General features: G+C 40.6%; 1 protein-coding gene across 2 annotated transcripts; it reads left to right on the top strand.

Moving 5' to 3' along the window:
• The first annotated feature begins 865 nt into the window (after nucleotides 1-865).
• LOC117728071 (vascular endothelial zinc finger 1-like) lies at nucleotides 866-17750 on the top strand. 2 transcript variants are annotated; one of them, XM_034528782.1, is made up of 7 exons: nucleotides 866-1088; nucleotides 6947-7701; nucleotides 9991-10060; nucleotides 10630-10798; nucleotides 11979-12020; nucleotides 12659-12724; nucleotides 12913-17750. In XM_034528782.1, the coding sequence occupies exons 1-7, from the start codon at nucleotides 1056-1058 to the stop codon at nucleotides 13278-13280; spliced, it is 1503 nt and encodes a 500-aa protein (XP_034384673.1). In that variant the 5' UTR covers nucleotides 866-1055; the 3' UTR covers nucleotides 13281-17750. The 2 variants fall into 2 exon arrangements, with proteins under 2 accessions (XP_034384673.1, XP_034384674.1); XM_034528783.1 differs by lacking the exon at nucleotides 12659-12724.
• Nucleotides 17751-18726: the final 976 nt, after the last annotated feature.

Genomic DNA, 18726 nt, shown 5'->3' with positions numbered 1-18726 from the left:
AATGGGGTATCCTCCCTTGATCCATGTGGCGCGTCACTGCTGCAACAGAGACAACGTTTCCCTGACCAGGTGGAAGACATTGAACATGAAGCTGTGTTGATGGGCTGTTCTCTGTACTGTCCCAATGAGGGACTATTTATTTCATTTTAAGTTGAAGTGTAACAACATTGTTTTAGTGCCATGATTATTTTATTTTGTGAAATACTAGTTTTAAATTGTATGTATAAACATGGTTCACATTTTTGACATTTGGAGTTTGTGTTTGTGTAGTGGAGACGCCAGAGTGATGGGGCTGTTGAATGTGATTGTTTTGGTCATAGTCTACATGATAGATATGATAGTTTTGTGCAGTTGCTTTTACTAAACAACAGTCATTTTATAGACAAAAGTAATCAAGAGAAAATAACGTGCAGATTAATTGATTTTGCAAATAATTGTTTGTTGAAGCAAAAAAGTGTTGATAGAATAAATACACATGAAAAAAAATGTTAGACAAGAAAATGTTTTTACGAAATATTCAAACTTAATAACATATGAACATTATATACTCCTGTTCCTAGAGTCGAGGGAGTGCCCGCTGTTTACTCTTGAAGGGGAAACCTGTATTTATTTCTTGGGGTTTTACGAACGTTCCACTGCATGTTCCACCTATTTAAGTTTTTCTTAACACCAAATTGAATATTAGTATTACTCCTATATTATAGTCCATAACACTACTATCGTGAGCTTACAATTTGTTTTTAAAATTAATTATTTTACGAGACGATATAATGTATTTTAATGTATAAAGACCGCTTACGTCATTCATTAAATGCATCCGCATCTAAAGAGAATTGCGTGTTAATCGTGAAACAGTATTTGTGTCCAATGAAAGGGGTCTGAAATGGAATTGGAAATATTTGAAAATGCTTTGATCGTAAAATCCAGACGTCCAAAAAAAGTCCAGAGGACTTGGTTCAGCCCTGGGGGGGTACAGGAAGTTGTAGCTGCCATGTTTAGCTGCTTTGTTGTAGATCCCTTGTAGGTTTCCTGCAGATTTTAGCCTAAGTGTTGCAATGGAACCGAGCTGGAGTACGTTTTTATTCCAAGTAAGTAGCACGACACAATAATAGTCTGAGAAACTGCATACGCGTTTTCGAAATGCCGTAAATGTGGTTGCCAGATATTTTCATTTCACTTTTTGAAATGCATTAGTTAGCCAAGCAAAACAAAGGTACCAGCGTTAGCCTGTTAGCTAGCTTCGATGTGAGTGTTGCTGTAGCAAACTGCTAACTAACGTTACCTTTATCGAACCGAAAGACCTCCGGCTGCGTCTGGTCTCCGGCCTCGGTGGTTTCGGTTGAATGTCCCGCACTGTAGACCACAGCACAGTGCGATGTGTGTCTCTATTCACTCAAACTCGCCGTGAAGCTAATTTCTGCTGTTGATGCGCGCGCGTTAGCAAATTAGCTAGTAGGTCGAGCTACTGCTGTTGCATTTCGGTTTGCTAAGCTAATTGGCTAACTCTGGTACTTTTCTTGTTTGCATTACAGCCTACGGCGCCTCAAAGGTATTGACTTATTGTGCGTCCCAAATGTAATTATGAAGATGAAGTCAGGTATCTAACTGAAGGGGTTTTAATGGCGTTAGCGTTCCACCATTATACCACAACCGCCTGTTAACTAGAAATTGGCTAACGCTAACACTGAATTGGAGGGTTCCTAGCACGCGGACAGCAGCCACTATAAGCCACTCTAAAGAATACAAACTTTTAGCCACGGTTATAACGCAAACAAGGATGCACATGTAGTTTAAGTCACCGTGGACCCGACACCCCTTTACGCCAGCCACCATTTGAACTTAAACGTTTAATATGGCTTTTTGTTTTTAACATTTTAAAGGACGTGCAACATGTCTTAAGAACTTTTCAAAATCACGGGAAGTCACTCATTTGTTCGACACAGCGCGTTAACTCGGAGATTACACTCATAGCTTCGCATTGCGATTGCTGTGCAAATAACGACACGTTGTGCAAAGTGTGAAAGGAGCGGATGCTCTATGAACATATAGACCTGCTAAGTAGTTATCGTAAGATGCGACGCTATAGGTCGCGTTTACTCGACCCCCTCAAGTAAGTCAGTTTTTAATTAGTATTTGTGTTAATGCAGTTGTGGTTTAAGTACTGCTCTTGACAGACAGTAACGTAAGCTGCTCTGCATATTGACAATATATTGCATATCCGAGGCTTTGGTGCAAGCATATATCACCAACTGACTCGGAAATGTATCTGCAATCTTGATTATTATTATTATTAATATTTTCAAGTACTGTCAAATTTTAATTTTTCTTTACGACCACATCATTTGATATAGCTAGTGATGACTGCATGTGGCAGTTGTGTTACAGTTCTCTGGAAGTCATACACATCAGAAGTGTGTCCCGGTAGCCGCCGGAGCTGTGAGATCAGTTAGCATGTTATACATTGTGTCATTGCTTCAGTGGAAAGAAAACATTGTTTCAGTATCCAGTGTATTAATGAAAATAACATCAAGTCTAACCTCGGCGTTTTGTACTTCATCTTGCAGCTTTGACGGACACCATTAATAGCTTTATGAGAAGTAACAGGCTGATGTCTTTTTGAATACAGTTGTCTTCTGCTTTTGTTTGGAGATGCATTTAATGGACTGAAATAACTAGTTTTTGTAAGGTAAATGTCAGTAAGGGAAGATTGAAGTGGGCTCTTTTATTTTGAGTAAACTGAATATTTTGCGATGTACAAATACCAACATTTTATACCCTTTTTAAGAAATATGTTGTCTTAACCTTAAGGATTTGACTGTCACTATTGTTACAACTATCATGTTGGTTATTCTTAAATGCTGATGGCTTGTTTGACCTTTTTTACATTCCATGCAATATATCACTTGCTGTCATACACAAATGTGACAGCAAGTCTCAGTCAACAGAAGTTGTATTAACCTGGTTTCTTCTTGTAAGTATTCTCTTAACCTTAAGAGTTTCTTGTCCTGCCTTGTGTTGTAAAAAATGATCCACTGGCCAGTCCATATTCTTTCAAAAATAGCACTTGTAATATTGGATTATAAACCATTCCCCTTTTCCAAAAAGTATTTTTCCAGTAACATTCTAAAATGTAAAAAGAAAATGTGATTTTGCACTTCAGAGCATTTAAGTCTCAGTTGCCATGGTATTTGTGATACTTTTATAACGATGCTAACCATATGTGTAGGCTGCTACTCTGCTCCACTAAAGAGATGCGGCTGGTAGTGGTCATGGTTTGTGATTGGGACAGTTTGGTTTACCAGCAGACACGGCCAGAGCACATAGAGTTGGTGTTTAAGACACAAGGAGATTTATTATGAAAGGTCCTCTTGGTTCACCTCATGTGATGAAGCTTCAAACGAGGCAGCATTGCAATTAACTTGTTATTGTTCTCTACGCATTGTAATGATTTTGGCGGTTTGAAGGGGTTGGAGTTCCTGTCATGCTCTGGTACTCTGAGGAAGGCCCAGTTTATATCCTAACTCCTGCCATGTTTGGTGCCCTTATTATATACATAAACATATTTGACAGCACAATAATAGCTAAGCAATAAACAAATCCCATAAAGCAAGAAACCTGAAGCAAATTTGATTGAGTTTTTAGTAATAAGTGGTAAGGAGACAATTGAAAGTGTAATATGTAATTCTATCAAATGAGACTATTGTGGTAAAATCATACCAATGACTAGTTTAGGTTTATTTGTACTATTTCTTGTTAATTTCCATCCCCTCACTCTTTTTCAGTACTCTTTAGTCTTAGAAGGGACCTCACCCTTCGAAACAGATTTGTCTCTAAGTCGTCAGAGCAGCGTGATAGAACAGCAGGCTGCTCTTGCTGAGAAAGAGAGGGAGCATTTGGCTCTTTTTTTACTTGCATACACATATGGTAGGAGAAATGCTAATTGCAGTAATGATTCTAGTCTGAGTGCTGCTACAGTGTGGTGGATATAAAAGCCAGTTGACACCCTGTGACGGCCCCCAGCTCTCTCAACCACGCTAAAACACATAGCGTGGCCGCCTGCACTAAGAACCCCCCCCCCCTCAAAAAAAGTGCACCAGTGCTTGGATGTTTGTCATTCATAAAAGAACACAGTGGGGGGAAAGCAGCACTCGGGATCCTGGCTCCCTCAAACCACAACCCCCCTCCTGGCGGACCGAGTTGGAATGCTTGGCTGAACCTGAAAAGCCATGGGTCAGGTCTTTAACCCTGCTCAATGGTGATTACAGAGAAGAACAAGGCTGTCTCAATCACCACATCTCTGGGTTGACCTGTTGTAAAGTTGGTGGTTACAATGTGAATCTCTGCTTTCTCCCTGGCCAAAATATTCATACAAGCCCCCACCTCCTGTTCGTCCTATCCCATTGGGGATACGCCATGACCAATTGGACAATGCCTGCCAGCAGCTGCAGACTTAAGATGTCCTCTCTACACTTTTATTGTGTACTGCTCCTGGTTACATTGCTTTATTTAATTGTTAAATAATGTATTGTCTTCAACATTTTTGTTATTTTGGCAACTTTCAGATGCACACTTTTCTAATTGTATGTATCCTTCTGCAGAACACCTGCTCCACCATCCTTCACCAAACCAATTTAGTTGCGATTTGGAGGTAATTGCACGGGTGAAAGCACTCTGAATCCAATGCTGAACAGCTTCCTAGGTTGAGTGTTAAGCTACGTTACTGTCGCATAATAATTCCAGTTATTCAAATATGTTTGTCATGTTTAATGGTCAGAAGCTGCTAATGTATGTTTTTAAAAATGTTGTATGATGTAATGAGTTACTGGTGTATTAAGTGCACCTGTTGGCATTGGCCGATATGACATTGTTCTGATCATTCTGGCCAAAATAATTGAGATTCGCAATATTATCCCACTAATCATCAAATTATGTTAAACTCAAAATAGTACTAAAACATAATTGAAATCCCTATACTGTACTTTTGGTTTAGAAACGCATCATTTTATTCCATCACAGATGTTTGTTATTTTTAAGTGTTTTTAATCATATATCATCCCACCCAATGAGAATTGATCTCTGACAAACCCTACCTCTGATACTTCCATCTATCCCCTTTGTGATTTTAGATCTATTAGCATATCCTAACTATGTACCCTCTTCCCTGAGAATGTATGCACAACCTATTAGGGATTGACTTTACGCCTTTTCTTTGGGGAAGTCGCTGAGGTGTTTTAGTCGATAGCCAAACCTCCTTGTCTGAAATACAAAAGTAGGCCTATTTTAAAAAAAGTAATGCAATCAATAGAGACGTGGACAATTGTTCTAACTAGTGCAGTGCCGTTGTCGTTTTGCTGCTTGTAGCTTTCTTGAGAAACGCTCCTACAAACCGCTCCCTTGGGTCCTGAGCAGGTAGCCATGGCATACAGAGCTGCGTCGCACACCCACGCCGTGGCTGCTTACGGTCAGAACACCAGTAAAATACTGTGGTTCATGAAAAAAACACCAGTAACAAGGTGGACAAACCAGCTTGCTACATGTTAGCTTGGAAAATTAAGTTTTGCCAAGAAATCAAGTTGTTTGAAGATGTTCTCGCAAGCTTTGTTAATTCAAGCACATATTTAAATACAATACATTTATTTCCTATTAATTTGAATTGTGTGACGGTTTACACTGAATACAGGACAGTTAAAATAATATTTTGGGGTCTTAGTGAAAAAAGTCTGAAACCTTGCTGTCAATTATAGTTCTCAGAAAAGAAAATAGGAATCTGCAAAAATTGGGAAAAACAAGGGATTACAGATGCAAATGAGCTGCAGCTACAATCTGGTACAGAGCATCACATGGTGACATTTATGTTTTAACTGTACGTGGTCCCTTTTTAAATAAAGATAAGGGGGGGAAGTGCAGGACCACGCTCCAGCCGTGATTACATCATTTTTTGGCCCACATGGTGTGAATAGTCTGCTTTTAAAATCCTACTTAATTGTTCATTGTAATGTATGCAGCAGACGCAATGGTGGCACATTTCTGTTTGTGCTTTTTGGTTGTATCGTCACTCATCTCTTTCATAATTTAGCACCATGGTTTTGGTAGCCGTCCCTATCCACAATGAATGCATTTTTAGTGATCGGATCCTAGAAAGAATGAATGGATGACGATCTCCTGATTGGGTTGTGTGCTTGTTCATTCAAAGTTTATTGATATTAATTGTGTCGCATTTCCACATGGCACCAAATTGGACCAAGAACGTCCTTGGTCGGTCACTGGTGTATTCATACGTTAATTACTTTAATGTTGCAGCTGGTAAAGCTGGAGCTCCTTTTATTTAATTTTAGAAAGCATTCATGCCAATTTGTCAGTAAAACATTTTTTACTGATTATCCAGTGATAACGTTGAGTACCCCTAATAAATCACATTTACTTTTTACTGCCCCGATTGAACATGCGGCCTTCCACTTGCCGGAACACGGTTTACTTGCCTCGGGCAAGTGTTAATATTAAGTCTGCATCTTTCATTTGTTGCGTTTCTATATTTATTTTGTATAGTGTCGGTGTTTTGCTTATGTGGGGCTTTCCTCAACAAAATCAATTATTTTACTCTTAACAACACATTTGATTTAATTGATGGACTTAAAGTTTCTCCACAAAGAATCATGCAAAAGTGCCACCTAAAATCTTCTGATTTGTTTCTTGGAAATAAGTCATTCAATATTAAAAAGCATAAAGAACAATTAATGGAGACCAAAACGATCCGTTAGTCGTCAAATTGACTAAAAGCTGGTCGCCCTAGCAAATGGAGGATTTTGTGTGCTTTTGATAGACAATATTTTCCACTCTGGAGCATAAACATTCCCCCTTTTCCACTCTATTGGTCCTTCAGCTGCTGTATGTGGTTTGAGGATCTGTATTAACATAACTTTACATGGCTCTGTCTTTCTCGTTACAGCAGGCCAATGAGGCTCTGCATCACCAGCACCAAATAGCCGGGAACAGCCTCTTGCCTTTGCTCAGTTCTGGAACTGAACCACCTGATCAGAAACCGGTGCTGCCCATTCCCTTGGACCAGAAACCCCCTGTAAGTGCTGCAGAACTTCTTAAAGACAATGTGGCAAGTGGCACTGGGGGGTTAGGTGGTGGGGGTCCGCTAGTTGCTGTGGTAAAAAAGGAGCCTAAATCAAAGACGCCCTTCATCTGTGGCTACTGCAACAAGGCTTTCCGGGACAGCTACCACCTCCGACGGCACGAGTCTTGCCACACTGGCATTAAGATGGTTTCGCGGCCTAAGAAGACACAAACGGCCCCCACCATGGTGCCGCTCATATCCACTGTACCACGAGAGAACAGTGGAAACCCTTCATACATTACTACTGTAGCTGGTATCCTGACTACAGCCACCACGTCCACGTCCACAGGCACCAGCATCATGACCCCAATGCAACACCAACAGCAGCAGAGCATTCCTAAGAAACCCCCCAAACCAGTGAAAAAGAATCACGGTTGCGATATGTGTGGTAAGGCCTTCAGAGATGTGTACCACCTCAACCGCCACAAGCTGTCGCACTCTGATGAGAAGCCGTTTGAGTGTCCCATCTGCCAGCAGAGGTTTAAGAGGAAGGATCGCATGACATACCATGTCCGCTCCCATGATGGTGGAGTTCACAAGCCTTACATCTGTTCTGTCTGTGGGAAGGGCTTTTCCAGGTATGTAGACATCATTTATAATGAATGCAAAGATCGTTTTAACCTTTAAACTTTGCTCATGGAAAAATGTTGTTTTGACTTATTTCGACTGTCCTAAATGCATACAGTGCAGTGGTTGTCGTAAAGGGAGCAGTCTGCAACACTAAGGTTGAGGTGGACAAACTAGAGTACAGTAAAGAAATGATCAGACGTGGTTTTACAATAAAGTCTATGTATTTGTAATGACTGGTCTGATATCACAGTTGACAAATGGTGTTTGATGGTACGTCTTGATGTTGAAAGAATTCACTGAACGGTTGTGTGGAAATGTTATTTATAATTGTTTTTCTGCCTGATTTGAGATGTGATCCAATCACTAAAAATGCATTCATTGTGAATAGGGATGTCTACCAAAACCCAGCATCAAACAGGTGCTAAATTATGAAAGAGATGAGTACTTTTTACTGTTTTGGCATCATGCATTATCACGCTGCTGTGCTGGGGCGGTGCAGACGGTGAAGTGAACCGGTTTTAGTAAACGACAACTACGCTCTTTACTGAACGTGCGATTAATCATTCGCGAGTAAAAAGTCTAATTTATCAATACAAGCTCAACAAGCTGTGAACATGAACATCAATATTTTCTCACATATTGCGATATATTTCAATACCGTTGAACTGAAAATGTAAAAAAACACAACTTGCTGTGTGCTAACTGGATAGACTAATATGTATATCACATTATATTTATAACTAATTGCATCGAAACTACTTGTTTTTGCATTGTACATAGTGCATTTGCCATAAACATCAAATGAAAATAAGTGCATATTGTATTCTTTTCTTATTGTGTAACTGAACCCTTTAACTGCCATGTAGATGCCATTAACAACATATGAAATTAAGTGAATACCAACCAACTGAAATAGTCACTATGTCTGGGTCCTACCCTTTTATGTCCCATTCCTCCAGTGCAGTTTTCAGTAACTCCGCGATGATGCTGCCAGTAACATCAATACATTGTGTATTTCCCTTATCTGCAAAACACGTGAAACTAGTTCCCGATCCTCAGATGTCGTGTGACATAATCGTAGCATCCGAGTCTAGAGGTCCATCCATCACTCGTCAGGGCTCCTCTCGCAGGGGTGAGTGATGTTTTGACACGTTGTTTTAGATCCTGTGTACATCCGTGTGTTTATTTTCATCCGTCGTGTGATCCGATATGCCTGAAGCCGGGGTTTTGAACCACAGCACACAGACGCAAAGCCTGGCAAATGAAATGTACGCCTGGCTGCGTTATCGTCTTTGCCCGAGCTGAGGCAGATGAGAGCTTGTTGGAGGTGCTATCCAGTGTAGTCTGCAGGTTTCGGCTGAGGTTGCTGTGCTGGTAATTCGGTGTGGTGCCTCGTCAAATGGTACCGCAAGTTGGTTGTGTTTCCTGAATATTTGACTGTAGCTTGACAAAGCTTGCAAACGCCACACGTTTTATCCAAGTCAGTACTCCCTGATTTGTTTTTGAAACCAAAGTGCACCCAAATGTCGCCCCATCTGTTTGTTGTTGCGCCGCCATGTTGTGATATTGTCCGGATCATGAAAAAGAACCGTACCGTTAAGGAGCATCAGTATTGGTAACGATACCCATCCTTATTTCATGTAACTGAATCGGTTTACCTTTTCGGGGTGAGTTGGGAGCTGATGAGTGAAGTCCGCAGTGACGTTCTAGTTGTGAACGTTAGCTGTGCAGTGTGTCTAAAGCCTTGAAGTTAGCCATAACTCTGACTAATTTCTAATTATTTGCACTCCGTCATTTGTGGTGATTTCAGATTTACTCTCATCTTTGCATTGACTTTGTATGTAATCTAGCCGTGCACTTTTTTCCGCCATGTTTAGTTTGAACACAGTATAAGGGGGTCTGATTGGAACATTTTATCTTTGGACTTGGTTTTGCTCTAAGTGACTCAGAATTGGCCTTGAAGATTAGGATGGATTTAAAATAGTAAATGGCATTTTGAACCATGGAATGCTGATGTATATTAATGTGGTACGAACTGTCAATATAAGCAGTTACTCTTTAATTATTAACATCCCTTCTCGTCAACAAGCATGGTTCAAAACAAAGGATTCAAAAGGCTGCTGCTGCCATCTGTACTGCTGATTGTGTCACATCTGTTACCCTAATCTCATGTTGTCAACACCGTGACTAAAATGTGTCTCATGATGCCTTTTTCTGCTATATTCTACTGTCCTAATGATGCGAATCGAAAGCTAAAGGATTTCCATTTTCTTTCTTGTCTTCATCGCACCCTGCAGACCTGATCACCTAAGCTGTCATGTCAAGCATGTCCATTCCTCAGAGAGGCCATTTAAGTGCCAAGTAACGGTAAGTCGGGCGACTGTGGTTCAGTCTTCAGTCTGTCAGAGGACCGGCGGTTCAATCCCCGGCTGTGCTAGCCCTAGTCGATGTGTCCTTGAGCTCCCTGATTACGTAACCCCGTAGCTGTGTCTATCTACGGTGTGTGAATGTAAGTCACTTTGGATAAAAGCGTCAGCTAAATGTAATGTCTCCTCTTCAGGTTTAGACTTGTCATTATTAATACATGAGAATCAACATAATTGAAGAAAGGCCAGATGGGATGAGACAGCTGTCACTCAGAAGCTACTACTTGGACAGCCTACTCCTCATTGGCCCAGGTCTTATAGTTGCAGTGAAGTTTCCATTACACTACCTGCCAGTTTCTCAGTGCAGATCTCTGCTGTGTGTTCGTGGCCAAGTTAGTCCAGAATTTATAGCGAAAACCTATATTGATCATCTATGCTGATCACTCATAATCCCCATGAACATGACAGTTTGACTTACTTTTTCTTTTGTTGATGAAAGCATTCTAGTCACATGGATGGGTTCCTCATGTGTTAAGAGGATAAAACAATATTACTTGGTTTCTGTCCCAGGCCTGTACCTCCGCCTTCGCTACCAAAGACCGTCTGCGCTCCCACATGATCAGGCATGAAGGCAAAGTGACCTGCAACATCTGTGGCAAAATGCTAAGCGCCGCCTACATCACAAGTCACCTCAAGACGCATGGCCAGGCCAGCTTCAGCAACCCATGTAACAACAAAGGTAGGCAAGAGTGTCCTTTTCCTTCTCTTAAAGCTCCTCACCACTTTCACTTTAGCGCTTAGCCAGCCCAGCTACAAATATGAAACTTCCCAAATCATACATACATGTTTTCTCATGATACTGATAGAGGGTTTCTATCAATTATAATGTACAGTGGACCTAAGCTACAGATGCCCACTGCCTCAATGGCTGGTCCAGAAGTCAGCTGTTCTTCCAGTTAGTGTTCTGCCAACATCGGCTTTCAAGTTGAAATGTATTGTTTTATGTTTTAAACTTGGAAAAGCAATTTTTGGGTTTGTGTCGTGGAACTGCAGTCTTCTCCCTTTTTTTATGAAGAGCAAGCTTCTCAACTGTTAATGGCATGATGACCATTCCAACGACACACTAGTTGTGACTTTCTAAGTCACTAAGAGCAACAGATCTCAGGCGGTCCGTGGGGTTTGAGCCTGTGCATTTAAAACTATTTTGCTATTACTGTGTAATGAGAGTTGAGGACAAAAAAGGATTTCCCATTTTATGGAAATGAAGAGTGCCACAAAATGTGCAATAATCCAATCAAACACATTTCACTGATAGCCCAGAAAAACATGTCGCCCTGTAAACAAACAACAGAAGTGTTTAATTGGCAAGAGAAGAGCTAACGTTGGGGATCAGGAACATCTTTTACTAACTAAGATAATCAGACTTGTAGGCTTGTTATATTGTAATTCATTCCCATGCATGATGCTTGGAGTAACCACAGTGACCAGTCTCCATAACAGTGCTGAGAGCTACTGTATGGAGGCTCCATTCACTTACAAAGGTACACCACCTTATGATGATGTGTTCAATTTAACCTTGTAAAATTAAGTATTTGGCAATAAACTTCAACTAATCCAGTTGTATGAGGGAGATTTTCTTACAGCAATACAAAATAAAAAAATTCAAGAGAGACAGAAACCAGTTTAACTTCTTCGCATTAGCACTAAGCAGCTTATACTTAACACTATTTGAATAGTGTGTTGAGAGCAGTTTAGATATTGTACAACAAGTGTAATGTGAAGCCTGCAGTACAACCTGGGGGGGTGTGTGTGTGTGTGTGTGTGTGTGTGTGTGTGTGTGTGTGTGTGTGTGTGTGTGTGTGTGTGTGTGTGTGTGTGTGTGCTCTTGTAACCCCATATGTGTCTGTATTTCTGAATAGGCATAAGTGACTGGCAGTGGAACCACTCGGGGCCACGAAAAGGTAATCCAGTAGCTAGTAGCAGAAACCCCAAAGCACTGAATTCTAACCTCTGCAAAACATAAGTGGCCAGTTTATTTTCACGTACCATGTCACACAAGTACAGAAGCATTTCTTTTCTCTGAGGACTGTTGTAATTAAGGTTCTTAGTTTTGCTAATATAAGGTTAAATTTCATGAAGCAGGATCAGTAGATCATTTAAATGAACCACACACTGGGCCATAACACTTAAGCTAGATGCACATTACCTGACCTTTCATCAGAGGTCATCTTGCATTACCCAACCGTCACTTCTGTCCTGACTTTGATCAGACCGACCGTCTTTTCATTTACCCACTCTTCAAATCAATCCATTACAAAAATGATGATATCCCAGTTCAGATAGGGTCATAACTGACCCAGCAGCGCGCTAGCCACCTCACAGCATGGGTGAGACGTCTTGACTGACCCTGTGATGTACTGGCCCTGAACTCAGCTGGGAGGCTCAAATTGGCAGTCGTGCAGTGTAGTGTGTATCCAGCCTTAGGCATACACAGTTGTCCTTCATAATGTGTTACTGTTTCAAATGAAAGTTCTGAATTCAAACTAATGGACAGTTAGCTGGTTAGTCTATTGATCCTGCTTTTTGAATTTACCCCCAGGTGAGTTGACGGTAGGAGAGATTTTAAATAACTCCTTTCAAGTCCTAATTGACAACTCTCACAAAGGTAGGTTTCTTCAACAATATTACCACAGTTGACATAATGCATTAATGGTGTATTGACATTTTCAGTGACCCAGCTTAACAGTCAAGGAGCTGAGAGGGCTGTTGACTTTCCCTGTTTTGGAGGGGTAATATATTTCCACAAGGTTGACCAGCCCTAACTCTACTCTCATCTGTCTTTTTTAAAAACAGATGCCAACTCTGTGCACAACAACTCGGCCACTACGGCGGCGGTCGCCAACGCGGCAGCAATAACCTCGGCCATGAACCGCGGTGGCATTGCCAGCAATCCCGTCACCATCGCTGCTCAGATGAACATCGGCACCAGTACGGTCAACATCACGTCACAGGTCAACCTGCAGCACCCTGTCACCATCACTGGGCCTGTGAACCTGGCCTCCATCAACATCCCTACAACGGCACACATGAATATCGGCCACCCGGTGGCCATCACCACTCCCATGTCCATGAATATCACCGGGCCACTCAACATTGCCATGAGGTCCATGGAGAGCATGCCTTTTCTATCCCAAGTTCTGCCTTCCTCCCCTCCTTGGTAGAGCTTCTTGGTCTGTAAAAGCCGATAATGTTTTAACTGCCTAATAATAGATGAGCCGCTCAAATCTTCGTAAAACTGCCCGCTTGATGGTGTGTTAAACTTGAAAAGGTGATGACATATGTAATTCACCCACATAGATGGTAACCAATGATTGTTCCTTGCAGGAGTAATTATTTTCTGCATAATTTGTCATTTTTTTTATTTTGGTTGTATTTATAGGAGAAAAAATATTTCCGATATCTGTAATCATGATAGAAACCTAATAGTTGTGAGTGCTTACAGCCACTCATTGCAGAGTATTAGCCAACATACTGAGAAGTCATGGGGATAGGGATGGGTAACATGGATACACCTGTCTTATAGTATGAGTTTTATTTTACTTTAGATATTGTAATATAGGACATTTCTAGAAATGTATTAGAGAACGGTTTTATTGATACCAGATGAGACTTTCTGTTCTTGGCTAACCCAGTGAATTAATTACTTGACAAATCAAGGTACTTCATCACATTGATGCAACAATTCTGTAAATCTAATATTACCATAAAGCAGTCTTGCTCAGAGATATGTGACATTGCCCACACACCAAAATGAAGAGATACCTCAGTGTAAACAGCAAGGCAACATTTCACACATGGCAAGTCATTGTCGTCTATATTCTAATCCACTGTGTTACTCAGCACCATAGTTTGTTGTGTTGGTCAAGTCTTTTTCAATCCTACTCGCTGGGTTTTTGAGGGCAACACTTTGACAACAAAGATCATAACTTCATTCATTTTTCCCCGTTACAACCACATTTCAGATCTAGAGCTGTCGATGCGTGATCTGAGTACGGAAGATCTTAGTTCTACCATTGTGTCTGTTCACAGATATTCTGTGTACATAATATTTTATGCCAAAGATTTTCTAAGTATCGTGTTGTCCCCTAAATGCTATATTTTAAAAGATAAGGGGAACACCTTTTAAATGGCATTTGGACCATCATAGGACACTTAAACTCTCCTTTTAGACACCCAGAGTAATGGAATTGGTGCCTCAGGTGGGGCTGTCTGACTAATCTTTCATCAAAAGCCAACAATACCCATTATATTATTGCAATAATTATCCTTTTTTTAAATATGTATTGATGTGTATATTAATGTTAAATTGTTGGCATTTCTAATAATACACAGGAACACTTTTCATTACACTTTCAAACCAAAAGAGTATTTGCTTCCACTTTGGTGTAAAATTATTGGGCAGTTAATACAATACCAGCTGCTGCATTGTCACCATGTTTTAAAATGTTTTCCCCCCATTTTTTCAAAGTAGGGTAGTTTGTTTTATGATGGCAGATCGTTGCAGCAGCGTTGGCCTTAAACACAAAATATGCTTTGGAGAGGCGACCCCTTTTTAGAGCCTATTCCAGAACGTTCATCTCCATTTAGCTGCTGAAGGACAGTTGATCTCGTGCCACTTCAACATCTCTTCAACTGGGCATCCGACTTCAAATCTGGGAGTTATGTGAGACCTTATAGACCTTTAGGCTTTGTAAACTACTCTTTGATTTGAAGTGTGTTGCCAGAGTTCTCTTAAATGCTTCCCTCTTTAGGCAAATTGTGTTTCATTTTAGGTGACTTATCAGTATTTGATTGTTTATGTATTTTAAGGTTTAATGGCAAAATACAAAGCTTCCATTTGGAAAGAGTGAGTGAGTCCCCCGATGTCTTTGTTTTAAAATACCAGTCAGTCCTCACGGGTTTCTGTCACACCCGTTTGAGATGTCTTGTAATGTATTTATATCATGACAGTTGAAGGTTCAGCTAAGAGGAAACGTCTCATACTGAAAGCATGTCCCTTACGATTTGCCCTTAAAATAGCAGTATTATTTAAAGGTCAAATAATCTGACATTTTGATTACTGAGGACTTTTTAACTGTAGAGGTCAAGAGAGCTGCCCAGTGGCCCAGTAGAACCTGTACTACAAACCAGTCTCAACGTTAACCTGTGGTATGTTTAGCTGGTTAGATTGTTTACTTTAGCAAGTATAGGATCTCCATCACTGTCAGGCAAACTCAGGAAGGTTACTGAGAATCGTCTTTTAAAACCATGTTCAGCTGTTCACACACTGGTCATTTCTTTGTAAATATGAAACACTATATTATTGCCTTTTACCTGGGGGAGAGGGAACTTATCTACTTACCATAGGCTAGCAATGCGAGAACTATATCACCACTGATGTGGCCGTCCATCTGAGACTAGTTAACGGTTAAGGCTTGTGTCGCGTTAAGTTATTAACTAACTACTAACTAAAATCTGTGTAGCTACAGTTTGACACACCATATGCCTCCAATACCATAGAACTCTATTGTTTTCCCAAAACAATTGAAAACGCATTTAGGAGCCATACCATTGGATTGACAGGCGTGTTCAATGACATGAGCACTGAGTGTAGTTGGTTCCTGTCCTCTGCCCCTCAGAGGCTCTGACTTTGAGGGTTCACAGTGCTGCTGGTCTTCTCATTGAAGGAACACGTCACCCAGTGCAGCGGCATGGCTCTTGTTTTTATTTTTACTACCTTTTGAAAAACACTTGTTAGCAATATCCGATTATGTCCCAGGGTTCCCTGGTGGCGTGCGTCTTGAGGAACACGAGTGAACTAGTTTGTAAATGTGACACCTGTTTGTAGTTAAGGGACTTTCGTCCGTGCAGGAACTCTGAAGCACTTGCAGCAGCTGTAGGATGTGCACACTACAGAAGGGGCATTTCAACTGGGTGGAAAGATGTTTGGCCCCTTAGTTTCATTGTATGCAACACGGTCCACCAAGGGAAATGAAATGTTCTAATGTGTAATGGCATTATGAGCTTGGAAGCTGATTAATTTACCATCTGTACTTTTTTTTTTATGTTACATGTAGATGACTGAGCTTGTCCAGTGTAGGTTTGAGTTCAAAACCCATTATTAGAAGGCTAGTGACTTTTTATGAAAACAAAACACTAAAAAAAATTAGGATGAAAGGAAGTGTGTGATGTCATTTGTCCTTGTCCAGTTGCCGTAAACAAGTGTGCCTGAAACGTTTTCGCGAGACTTTTCCACCTGTTGACGCTTCCTCCTCTAGATGTGCTGTGAGGGAACCGTTCAGTCTGGCAACCAAACTCTGTTGTGCTTGGTTCATTATTGTTTTAACCTGATGAGTGTGAAGCTATTCTACTTCAAGAACAACCTGAAACCTGAATGGAGGTTTTTATTTGGGTCACGGTCGTATAGACGTATTTTATTTTTTATTTTTACTCCAACCTAATGTGAAAAACATTATTTGGCCAAATAATATAGAAGATTTTTTTATTTTTGTTCCCCCTGTGAAGTTTGTATGATTAATTTGGCAGATGTGAAGGCAAATGAATGTATATCTTTGTACAAACCATTTAGTTCGAGGACGTGTTAGTTATGACAGACACATGCAAGAAAAGAATAACCTTTTATAAATCTTTTTGTATTAGAACATTAACAATGGTAATTTTTGTATATACGAAGGCTAGGCTTTCTGATTAGCAGAAAGGTAAAACATTCCTACATTTTTTTTAAATGTATGTCCATTGAGAATAATTATGTAAAGATACGTGCAAGGTTTTATGTGCCTTTTATTTGGGTTTGTCTAAATAAAAGAAAACAATAAAGCATGATTTTGGACTGTCCATGCTGAGTCCCACAGAGGAGAGTCAATCCTCTCCATCTCAGCTGAATCTCTGGACCGCCTCCCCTGCACTCAAGACACTCCCCTAGATCAGGAGAGAGTACTCCTTTCTGGTTTTAGTTGCGTATCCTGGCTTTAGTCAAGGTTTCTGGGGGGCTGAGATGGTTGCTAAAGCCCCCGGTCTTTATGGATGTGTCTGATCTCCAGACTCCTCAGTGTCTTCACCGGCTCACTGGCTCAGTTGGCCTGCTCATGATGAAAGTGCCTCTGTGACTTTGCTTATCGGAGTGGATTGTGGGGGATTTTGTGCCAAACCATGGTCTGTATGTGACGACAAAAACATTTCGGTGTTTTTTTCATTCTTTAACTATTAAACTTGGAAAATGTGACGGGCTGTGTGAAGTGTGTTGTTTGACATTCAGTGGTTAACTGACACCTGAATGAGCAAAGATGTGATGCTGTACAATGTAAAGGGATCCAGTTGACGGAGCTCCTTTTCCACATGCTGGTGTCGGTTTGGTCCCTTCATTCCAGAAAAGACAAACGTTTAATGCCGTAGCATGAAATGACATATTGGGCAATAGTGTGTCTCCATTGTGGGAGTGACCTTTTCCTGTTCCCACTTGCCTGCACAAAACCCGGTCCATGAAGAAACCTTTTTCCCATTTGTGAGGAAGAACTTGATTGTCCTGCTGGGAGCCCGGCCTCAACCCCATCCAGCGCCTGTGGGATGAACTGGACCTGATCAGATGGTTTTCACCAGTTAGTGAAACATTGAATACAAAGAAGCAGAATGCTCAGCCCTGAATAAAAAAAATGCATATTTCCCTTCTTACCTGTAGTGCTGTTTATTGATCTCGGTTGTTTTGGAGTTACCGGCCTTCCAGATGAATGGCTTCACTCCAATATCATGGAACTAGATGGCAGACTGGTTGTCGTTATTAAAAGCAGCAACAAATACATCTGAACAACTTAACTATCCAGTTCAGTTTATTTTGTATAGCCCAAAATCACAAATTACAAATGATCCTCAGAGGGCTTCTTTACAATCTGTACACATACGACATCGCTGACCTTTGACCTCACATTGGATCAGGAAACACTCCCAAAATAATAAGGAACCCTTCTGTAGAGCAACAGAGGAGGATCCCTCTCCCCGGATGGACAGAAGAATAGATGTCATGTGACCAGATGAACAGAGTTACATAAACACATCACATGAATATGACAATGTATGAATAATGAGTATGCATGGACCACAATTCATGTAAACAGAAGGACTTCAATACTTTTACTCAAGTAGTCTTCTCATAGGTGACTTTTACTTTTACTGGAGTCATTTTCCAGTAAGGTATCTTTACTTTTACTCAAGTATGGTTTTTGGGTACTTTATACACCACTGCTAACTATACTATATCATATTTGATATACTATTTATATACTGCTGTATTATATAACATCTGTTACAATATTACTTACTTTCACCTCGTATATCCCATATCTGCCTCTCGGGACTACAGATGAAAAATAGCCTCTGGGCATTTACAGAAATAATCTGAATGTAGGGCCTGAGGGAAGAGGTTCATACTTAGAGCTAAAGTTAACTGGTGATGCCTGTATGCAGGAACACGTTTACTTACTTAATAGTTAACTACAACATCATCTACAGCTGCGTTGTACCGCATTAAGTATGGAGGAAGAAGCTGATGACACAGAGCGTCATAACCGATGCTCTTCATTGTGCCACAACAGAAATGTTAAACCTCACCTGAAG

This window comes from Cyclopterus lumpus, chromosome 25, assembly GCF_009769545.1.
Source record: "Cyclopterus lumpus isolate fCycLum1 chromosome 25, fCycLum1.pri, whole genome shotgun sequence".
Taxonomy (NCBI): domain Eukaryota; kingdom Metazoa; phylum Chordata; class Actinopteri; order Perciformes; family Cyclopteridae; genus Cyclopterus; species Cyclopterus lumpus.
This window is presented reverse-complemented; position numbering and strand designations above follow the sequence as displayed.